Source organism: Giraffa tippelskirchi, chromosome 10, assembly GCF_054371585.1.
Source record: "Giraffa tippelskirchi isolate mGirTip1 chromosome 10, T2T-mGirTip1v1.2.pri, whole genome shotgun sequence".
NCBI classification, from domain to species: domain Eukaryota; kingdom Metazoa; phylum Chordata; class Mammalia; order Artiodactyla; family Giraffidae; genus Giraffa; species Giraffa tippelskirchi.
The window spans coordinates 73,378,543-73,389,038 of record NC_137284.1 but is presented as its reverse complement, the minus strand read 5'-3'; the positions used below and the strand labels follow the sequence as shown (position 1 = coordinate 73,389,038).

General features: G+C 37.2%; 1 protein-coding gene and 1 pseudogene across 15 annotated transcripts in view; both read left to right on the top strand.

Annotated features, from left to right (window-relative positions):
* The window catches only part of SNX13 (sorting nexin 13), a 147,782-nt gene that overhangs the window by 42,957 nt on the left and 94,329 nt on the right, over window positions 1-10,496 (top strand). For 9 of the 15 annotated variants that reach the window (XR_014067839.1, XR_014067838.1, XR_014067840.1 and 6 more), the window contains one exon: window positions 8,158-8,270. Coding sequence is in view for 9 of the 15 variants with exons in the window: in XM_081537670.1 (XP_081393796.1) it covers window positions 8,158-8,270 (113 nt within the window). In the remaining 6 variants the exon portion in view is untranslated. Of the gene's footprint in view, window positions 1-609; window positions 780-8,157; window positions 8,271-10,496 lie in introns of all 15 variants that reach the window. The other 6 variants (XR_014067841.1, XM_081537675.1, XM_081537673.1 and 3 more) reach the window with 2 other exon arrangements.
* LOC145524786 (mesoderm-specific transcript homolog protein pseudogene) lies at window positions 1,246-2,211 on the top strand (annotated as a pseudogene).

Below are 10,496 nucleotides of genomic sequence, written 5' to 3'. Positions count from 1 at the left end.
TAATCAGAACTCAAAAATTTTGAATGGTTTTAGATGAAATATTTTTCTTAATCTCACTGGATAATAAGATTATAATATTAGCCAAACATATAAATGGGAACCCTAAATAACATAAAACTTCCTTAATTTTGGACAGTTCTCTATACTGATGTTTCATTGAATCATATAATATTTGAAGTTAAATATTATAAGATTAATAACAAAACAAATGTGCACTTGACTTACTTGATTGGAAATGTTTAATTTTATTAGTCCCTGGAATATAGAAATTTCTCTCAAACTTAATTGAGGAAAGGGGTCTTCTGTAGTTTTTTTTTTCATGTGACAGTAATGTCTTATTTACTGTTAACTCACTAGCATTTGGCACATTGTAGGTATTCACAAATATTTGTCAAATGAATTAAGAGTTTGTTTTTTTGATAACTTTTGCTACCATTTTCCAACAAGTAGGAAGAGACTTGTAAGATTCTGAAAATTTGAGTTTTTAGACAGTTGAGCATCTCTTCATATAAAATAATTGAGTTAATAATCTTTCCCAGATTATATAATTATGTTTCTTCTTTGAAAATCTTTTTAGTTTTTAAATTTCTTAAATTGATATTCAAACAGATGGAAAACATGTTTATACTGTTTAAAGCAGATGCCTTGTTAAAAACCAGAACATTTGAGTCCTGTTTGAGAAGCCCCTTGTGAATTGTCCTCCAACTGCATGCTGCCTTCCTTCCTTCATCTCCAGAGACAGCCATTTTACTTGGTTTCATTTTTAAAACCTCTGAATAGTAAGTTGTTAACTTACTTAAGTTGTAAGTTGTTAACCAGTAAGTTGTTTAGCTTTGAAAGCTGGCTAGCAAGCATAAATATAACTTTGTAAAGAAGGAGTAGTATTGCTAATATTGGGTCAGATCTCATTGAAGAAGGTAGGTTGGATAAATTATCTGGGTCATGGTCTGGTTTGACTTTCCTGAGAGTTTATAAGAACTCTTTTCCGGAAAGTCAGTGGAAAGTTTTATTTGAGTGGATCTTGGTTGAAATAGCATCTGTTTCTTGTAGTTGGCCATCTCGCAGTACTGTGGTGTGGATCAGGTAACTGGGTGTTCTGCAGAAGTATTGTCAGAGGGACTGAAACGCTCTGTACTTTCTTCTAAGCCACCATGGGCTACTTTTAGCTCTTATATAGAAGTCAGGGGAGGCACAGCCTGGTTCCCCAACATGGAGTCTTGTAGCCTAGGTCTTACCTTAATCAGGATGAAGTAGTGGTGGGTCAGTGGGGCTGTTGGCTGTGCCCCTGCTTGTGGCCTGTCTGCAGTCCCTGCCCCCCGCTGCCAGCTTTCACCTGGTCTTTACTCAATCAGGCAAATTTTTTACTTTCAAGGGACTTCGAATCTTCTACCATGGGATCTTCTCCATGGGATGTGGTTGGGAGTTCAGAGACATTCGTGGTTTTACATGGCTTTCCAGCATCCAGCTATGATTGGTACAAAATTTCAGAAGGTCTGACCCTCAGGTTTCATTGAGTGATTGCCTGCAATTTCCTAGCCTTTGGCCTCAGCAACAAACCGAGACCACATTACTATTCCATATTCAAGCAGGCCAGCATCGTGAAGGTGCTTTGCGGCATCTGGGACTTCAGAACCATAGGATCAACCTGTTGTCTCACGACTATTAGGGCTTTTGTTGCTCAGAAGCTGCTGTGTAAGTTCAAGCAGAATTGACCTGGTCTGCTTACCATCTAGAGTTTCTTTATGTCGAATGGAGGTTTATTTCCCAAGACCGACTGTCCTCTCCTTCTCCAAAAACTTCTCAGAGATGGAGGCACGCTGTCACCCTTCCTCACGTAGTTGATGAACTACTTCGTATTCTCTCGAGATCTCACCCGGTCTTCAGGCTGTACACCCACCCCTCTGAGAGTGAGCTGTGGGACATGTGGGCAGGGATATGCGACAACGGTGGGAATGTGGTTATTGACAGTTATACATCAGTCAGAGGAAGAAGTTCAGGAGATGCCGGTGGGAGCTCTGTCTGTTTCCATTCCCATGCATTTTATCTATGGGCCAGTGGATCCAGTGAATCTCTAGGGTTTTTGGAGCTGTATAGGAAAATATTGTTGTGGTCCACAATGTCGATTCTGGATGACCACATCAGCCACTGTCCACAGCTAGAGGATCCATGGGCTTCTTGAATGCATATATGGGCTTAATTAACTCATTCTGAGCTGCACAGAGTAGCTTCCCTGTATTACCTCCCCTATTCCTTGTGCTGTGCTCGCTTCAGTCGTATCTGACTCTTCGCAGCCCTATGTTCTGTAGCCCTCCCAGTTCCTCTGTCCATGCGATTTTCCAGGCAAGAATACAGGAGTGCATTGCCATTTCCTCCTCCAGAGGATCTTGCTGACCCAGGGATCGAACCTGTGTCTCTTTTAACTCTTGCTTTGGCAGGTGTGTTCTTTACTACTAGCGTTATCTGAGAACCCCTCTTCCTTATCTGTTGTGTATTCCAGTTAGGAAGAAATGCCCGAAAGAAGTCCTGGCCACTAAACACTTTCTTACAGAAGTCCACCTGACTCACATTGGTGAACAGCATATAGTAAAAGCGAGCAGAAGCTGTAAGGGAGACCTGATAGTCCACCTTCCATTCCTTTGACATCTGATCAAGTTGGCCTTGCCTTTGTCTTTGAGTTATTAGAAAGTTCTGATGGGCACTACTGCTCACTGATGCAGAAAATTTGACATTCTTTTCCATAAGAGTCTTTGGAACACTTCTGGGACTTTTCTGAAAAGTGCTGATTTCTGGTCCTGATTGAAATTATCTAAAGGTGCTGCCTTCACCACCCTTGAATGGCTTTGAGTTCTCTAAGCAACACAGCTTCAAGTGAGAGAGTCACCTTCGTCATAACTTTGGTTTTGCTTTCATTAGCTGCTTCTATTTGTAGACATTTTGTTAGACTTTGGTTTAAATAATGCAGTATTCTAAGTATATACTTTATGATTTACCTACATGGATTATATTTTTATATTCTGTAAGGATACTAAACCAGCAGACACTTACCCTAGCAGAGTAGTTTAGCCTTATTAAGTGTGTTTCATTTCAGAATAAATTGAACTAAATCCAAGCTATATACAAAATTTCCTAAAATCACAGGACATTAAAGACAGTAGCCTCTGTGCCAGAGATTTGCTGTTCAGTTCAGTTCAGTTCAGTTGCTCAGTAATGTCTGACTCTTTGCGACCCCATGAATTGCAGCACGCCAGGCCTCCCTGTCCATCACCAACTCCCAGAGTCTACCCAAACCCATGTCCATCGAGTCGGTGATGCCATCCAGCCATCTCATCCTCTGTCGTCCCCTTCTCCTCCTGTCCTCAATCTTTCCCAGCATTAGGGTCTTTTCCAATGAGTCAACTCTTCGCATGAGGTGGCCAAAGTATTGCAGTTTCAGCTTCAACATCAGTCCTTCCAATGAACACCCAGGACTGACCTCCTTTAGGATGGACTGGTGGGATCTCCTTGCAGTCCAAGGGACTCTCAAGAGTCTTCTCCAACACCACAGTTCAAAAGCATCAATTCTTCGGCGCTCAGCTTTCTTCACCGTCCAACTCTCACATCCATACGTGACTACTGAAAAAACCATAGCCTTGACTAGATGGACCTTTGTTGGCAGAGTAATGTCTCTGCTTTTCAATATGCTGTCTAGGTTAGTCATTACCTTCCTTCCAAGGAGTAAGCGTCTTTTAATTTCATGGCTGCAATCACCATCAGCAGTGATTTTCGAGCCCCAAAAAATAAAGTCTGACACTGTTTCCACTGTTTCCCCATCTATTTGCCATGAAGTAATGGGACCAGATGCCATGATCTTAGTTTTCTGAATGTTGAGCTTTAAGCCAACTTTTTCACTCTCCTCTGTCACTTTCATCAAGAGGCTCTTTAGTTCCTCTTCACTTTCTGCCATAAGGGTGGTGTCATCTGCATATCTGAGGTTATTGATATTTCTCCCGGCCGTCTTGTTTCCAGCTTGTGTTTCTTCTAGCCCAGCGTTTCTCATGATGTACTCTGCATATAAGTTAAATAAGCAGGGTGACAATATACAGCCTTGACGTACTCCTTTTCCTATTTGGAACCAGTCTGTTGTTCCATGTCCAGTTCTAACTGTTGCTTTCTGACCTGCATACAGGTTTCTCAAGAGACAGGTCAGATGGTCTGGTATTCCCATCTCTTTCAGAATTTTCCACAGTTTATTGTGATCCACACAGTCAAAGGCTTTGGCATAGTCAATAAAGCAGAAATAGATGTTCTTCTGGAACTCTCTTGCTTTTTCGATGATCCATCGGATGTTGGCAATTTGATCTCTGGTTCCTCTGCCTTTTCTAAAACCAGTTTGAACATCTGGAAGTTCACGGTTCACGTATTGCTGAAGCCTGGCTTGGAGAATTTTGAGCATTACTTTACTAGCGTGTGAGATGAGTGCAATTGTGCGGTAGTTTGAGCATTCTTTGGCATTGCCTTTCTTTGGGATTGGGATGAAAACTGACCTTTTCCAGTCCTGTGGCCACTGCTGAGTTTTCCAGATTTGCTGGCATATTGAGTGCAGCACTTTCACAGCATCATCTTTCAGGATTTGAAATAGCTCAACTGGAATTCCATCACCTCCACTAGCTTTGTTCGTAGTGATGCTTTCTAAGGCCCACTTGACTTCACATTCCAGGATGTCTGGCTCTAGGTGAGTGATCCCACCATCATGATTATCTGGGTCGTGAAGATCTTTTTTGTACAGTTCTTCTGTGTATTCTTGCCACCTCTTCTTAATATCTTCTGCTTCTGTTAGGTCCATACCATTTCTGTCCTTTATCGAGCCCATCTTTGCATGAAATGTTCCCTTGGTATCTCTAATTTTCTTGAAGAGATCTCTAGTCTTTCCCATTCTGTTGTTTTCCTCTATTTCTTTGCATTGATCGCTGAGGAAGGCTTTCTTATCTCCTTGCTATTCTTTGGAACTCTGCATTCAGATGGGAATATCTTTCCTTTTCTCCTTTGCTTTTCACTTCTCTTCTTTCACAGCTATTTGTAAGGCCTCCTCAGACAGCCATTTTGCTTTTTTGCATTTCTTTTCCACGGGTATGGTCTCGATCCCTGTCTCCTGTACAGTGTCACAAACCTCTGTCCATAGTTCATCAGGCACTCTGTCTATCAGATCTAGTCCCTTAAATCTATTTGTCACTTCAACTGTATAATCATAAGGGATTAAATCCAAGCTATTTACAGAATTTCCTAAAATCACAGGACATTAAAGACTGTAGCCTCTGTGCCAGAGATTTACTGTTACTTGCTGTTAAAACTGGTCTTTCCAGCTACTAACAGTGGGATTCTTCATACCTCAGTGTTTGGAGGCAGGTCCCTCCTGAGCTGGAGTGGAGAGGATGGGATCTTGTACAGTCCACGTCACCAGGCTGAATGTTTATTGCCCGCTTAACCTTCTCGTTGGTTTCCCAGAGAGGGTTCCTCATGTAGCTTAGAAGTTCCTGTACTTTACAGACAGGAAAGTTCCAGAAACTTGAAGAGCAAAGTCTGAAAGGCCTGTAAGCAAATGGTGCTGAATACTTTTTTTTAAAGCCACAGTTTCATTGTTTTGGTTAAAACAGGATTATTAACTAGTGATTAAAATTTTTTTATTAGCAACTTCAAGTATAACAAGTGGAACAAGTCTTTATTTTCTATATATAAAAATGAATTTTGACAGAAAAAAAAAGGTCAGGGAAGACCACTTCTGTAGGTGCAGTAGTATCCCCAGCTGATTCAAGGAGCTGATCAGGAAGGCAGAGTAGAAACTTCATCAACAGGCATTGTCGTCTGGTTAAAAAGAAGAGTGGCCAGGATGAGGAAAAAAGATCATAAAAATATGAATGAAGTAGAGTTGTGTAGGCCTTATGTAGAAGAAGAAATAAAAAAGCCCTTTACTGAGGGATATAAAAGAAGATATGAATAGATGGAAAAGTACTATTTGAGGATAGGAAGACTCACTATTATAAATTCTCCTTAAGTCATACCCAAGATTCTGTTCAGGTGTTAGTTAATCATTGAAGGCTTCTTAGACCAGTCATAATTGCTTTATTTTCCTTCATAGCCTTCATCCCCATCTGATACTAATTTTGTTGTTGTTTAGTTACTGAGTTGTGTCTGACTCTTTGCAACCCCATGGACTGCAGTTAACCAGACTTCCCTGTCCATCACCAACTCCAACTTGCTCAAACTCATGGTCATTGAGTCGGCGATGCCATCCAACCATCTCATCCTCTGTCATCCCCTTTTCCTCCTGCCCTCAATCTTTCCCAGCATCGGGATCTTTTCCTGCAAGTCAGCTCTTCGTATCAGGTGACCAGGGTATTAGAGCTTCAGCATCAGTCCTTTCAATGAATATTTAGGGTTAATTTCCTTTAGGATTGACTGGTTTAATCTCCTTGAAGTCCAGAGGACTCTCAAGAGTCTTCTCCAGCACCAGAATTTGAAAATACCAATTCTTTGGCCCTCAGCCTTCTTTATGTTTCAACTCTCATTTGTACACTACTGGGAAAACCATAGCTTTGACTATACAGACCTTTGTCAGCCAGGTGATGTCTCTTTTTTTTAATACGCTGTCTAGGTTTGTCATAGCTTTCCTTCCAGGGAGCAAGTGTCTTTTAATTCCATGGCTGCAGTCACTGTCCGCAGTGATTTTGGAGCCCAAGAAAATAAAATCTGTCGCTGTTTCCTCCTTTTCCCCTTCTATTTGCCATGAAGTGATGGGACCAGATGCCATAATCTTAATTTTTTGAATGTTGAGTTTTAAGCTAGCTTTTTCACTCTCCTCTTTCACTAAATATATTTATTTCTTTGTCTTTTTTTCTTCTGGAATATAAACTTATGAAGGTATGTAAATTCATGAGAGTGTGCTTGTTGTTCTTCCCTTGTTAGAAGGTCTTATTCCTTGTGATATCCCCAGCACTTTGAACTTAGAGCACAAAAGCAGCAATCAATGACTGGTGAATGAATAAATAAGTAAAACTTTCTCTCATAATCCATAGTACTTATTGTCTGTTCCATGGTTTTTTGGTCATTAATTTTGTTCAGTTTAGCATATTTTCTATTATTTTCTTTTGGTTTCTATTGCTTTCTATTATTTTCTTTTGATTCAGTGTCTAATTGTTTCATTCCTGTAAGACATTCTTCTCTGTGCTCCTTGATGGCAGGAGTGGGACAAATACATCCTTTGTATACCTCACAGTACAAGGCAAATGGATGCAGGAACTTGTTGAACTGAATACACTTATTTACTCATAATAAATTGCTAGAATCCAGTTTGCCTTCAACAAAATGAGTGTTATTAATAGATAACACAGTGTATTTCTAAACGAAATAGGATTTGTTTATAAAGATGGAGAATTTTTAGAAATGTTTTGTTGTACTCATGGTAAATTTTGATAACTGTAAGTTGTGCAATTATAATTTTACAAATCTCTACACACAGTTTGAGCAAAAGAAAAATATAATTTTCAGTGAGAGATGGATTTCTTACCTTGAAATTTTAATTTTTAAAAAGTCTTGGAACTTCCCTGGTGGTCCAGTGGTTGAGACTTTGCCTTCCAATGCAGGGAGTGCCTGGTTCGATCCCTTGTCAGGGAGATAAGATCCCACGTGCTTTGCAGCCAAAAAACCAAAAATAAAGAACAGAAACAATATCGTAACAAATTCAGTAAAGATTAAAAAAAAAGTCTCATGCTATAGTTTTAAGAAAGAGTATTCTAAACAAGTAAAATCTGTACCTTTTATACATGCTATTGCATATATAAATATATAAATGGTTTTATTATAAGTACTTTATCACTTCTCATGCCAGTATATCCTTCAAGAGTTTATGTAACTTTTTCTTGTTCATTTATTTTACCAGTGGATTTTTAAAAACACTGCTGATATACTATAAATTTATTTCTACTTATAAATTTGATATATTGTTGGAGATAAATTTCCAGTAATGTACTTTCAAAAGTAAATATTTTTAAAATTACTGAAACGGTACTGTGAAATGCTTAAATGGAAAAAATAAAAACTATGAAAAGGTTTTGTTGGTTCTTTTCTAGTTCCTATGGAAAGTTACTTATTTATTAAAAAGATTTTTTTCCTGCTTTATTTCAGACCAGTCTATCCATATGGGGATGGGGAAGCCTTGGCATTGTCCTTTCTCTAATAACATTTGGACCCTTTGTGATATTTTATTTGGCATTTTATATCCTCTGCTTTGTGGGTGGGTAAGTATTCTCAATGATAATTTTATAGTTTATGTCATGTTCAGTTGTTCAGAATGTAAACATGACCGTGAGACCTCAATAAGAAAAAAAGAATGACCATGAGAAATGGCAGTATGCTTTGTGAATGCTGTTTTTTCTAATTATTTTTACCAAAGTTAAAAATAGTAAAATTAAGATACCTATAGAAATAAAAGTATTGATAGTTATGATTTGTACCAGGGGGTAGTTATATTCAAAAATAAATTTCAGTTTATGGTGATATAAACTTTTTTGTATAATTTGAAAAGTTAAGAATTTTTTATTCTTTTTGGTGTTCTGTAAAATTTTTAAATACTTTTGTTGAAGTTCTGTGAAATTTTTTAGATAAGGCGAGATACAGATAGGCTGTGGAAGAACCACTAAAAACTCTGGATTAACCATTAAGGCACATGAAAGGATCTGAAATTCCAAGTTCATTTTATGTTGTAAATTGATCTGTTATTCTGTTCCAAATTATTGATCTCACTGAAACTTGCTGCCACAGTAAGGGGACTTCAATTTATATACAAACAAGCATCCTCAAGTCATCTCAGGATCAGTTAATTAAGCATTCCCAGGTTACTCAGTTACAGTCAATGAGTATCATAATTCCTGAGTCAAAAATCTTTTCTTATTTTGGCTCATTATGAAGAATGGTTCCTTTCTTTAAAGTAGCTTTATATAGTTTAATGCCTTATGAATTTGAAAAGCAAAAGCAGGCTTTTGTATATATTAAGTAAAATAATTACTATAATATATAAAATAATATAAATAAAAGTATATAAGTAAAATAATATAACTGAAAGTCATCTTAGTTTTAATGTCTTGTTTCCTCATGTAAATTTTAAAAATATGTTTTTGTTCTTTTGCCTACTTAACATGCAAGTCAGAAGAGAATTAATACATTTTCTTATGGAAGCTACCAGGTGTTTTTATTATTACGGATGGTTTTGGCTAGTCAAACTTAAGTTTTTGAGTTCTGCAATTTACCTGTATACAGTGTTGATAATTTACCTGTATACAGTGTTGATAATGTATACATTCTGCTTATAGTCAAAGCTAATCACTTATTTTGTAATGTAAAGAAAACCACTCAAAGTTTTGATGTTTTTTCTTTTTTCTTTTTGGATTATTATTTTAGGATACTTTAAATACCAATATGGGTTATTTAATGGCATTCCGTTATGTTTGGTCATGCAATTTTCTACAGCACCTGTTTTTTCTTAACCCTCAAAGCTGAAGCTATGAATTAGGTTCTAAGATCAGACTGTTCTTAGCTTTCTTTCCTACTGTCACACTGTGGGCAAAGGTGCACATTTTATCAGTCTGTTTTATGATAATGTTTTTAGAAATACATTGTTAATGTAATATAAGCATTTTATTGTGTCTAGGTAAAACTGAAATACAAGCCCAACTTGATTCTTAGTAATAATGTTTGATACAACCCAGATATGTGAAGTTTACTTATAATTCTGTGGCCAGCCTTTTAAAAAAGAAACAGAATTGAGGACATAAGCTGACTTAAGTGTATCTGTTTCTCCACACACCTCCCTGTGCTGAAGAGCAGTGATGTAGCAGATAGCCACAAAAAGCAGAGGACCTTGAAAAGCTTCCTTTCAGTAGCTGAGGCTGACTATGTTTAATTTTTCACTGTTCTATTCTTGTCCCTATACTCTTTCAGTCATTGTAAGATTACTGTAAATCATTATAAAATGTAAAATTTAATTTTCTTTTATGGATTTCCTGTCTACTCAGTAGTGCTTCAGTTTATTTGGTCAATTTTAAATGTAGGAAATACTGATAGCATTTAATCAATAGTTAAAGTAGTTCTAAACCAGTATTTATCTTACTTTGACTCCATAATTGTTTTAAAAATAGCTTTTTGGGATATATTTATGTTTCTTTTTAAATTCCAGACTTATTTCAAATGAATTATAAATTGGATCATCTTTTTCCTATATAGCCTTTGTTTATATTCCTAGTGGCACGTTATCTCTAATTAGTTAACAGACCTATAGAAATACATCTCATTTGTCCTTAACGCTTGGTTATTAGCTTGCCTGCTTAATGAAGGCTTATTATCCTAAAGTTTGAAAATGTTGCCTGAGATTCTTATGAAATAATATTGAATGAAAACTTGGAAAGGCATTATTTTATAAATTCACAAACTGTTTATGGTTTTTTTAAACTTCAAAACTTAACAAAATC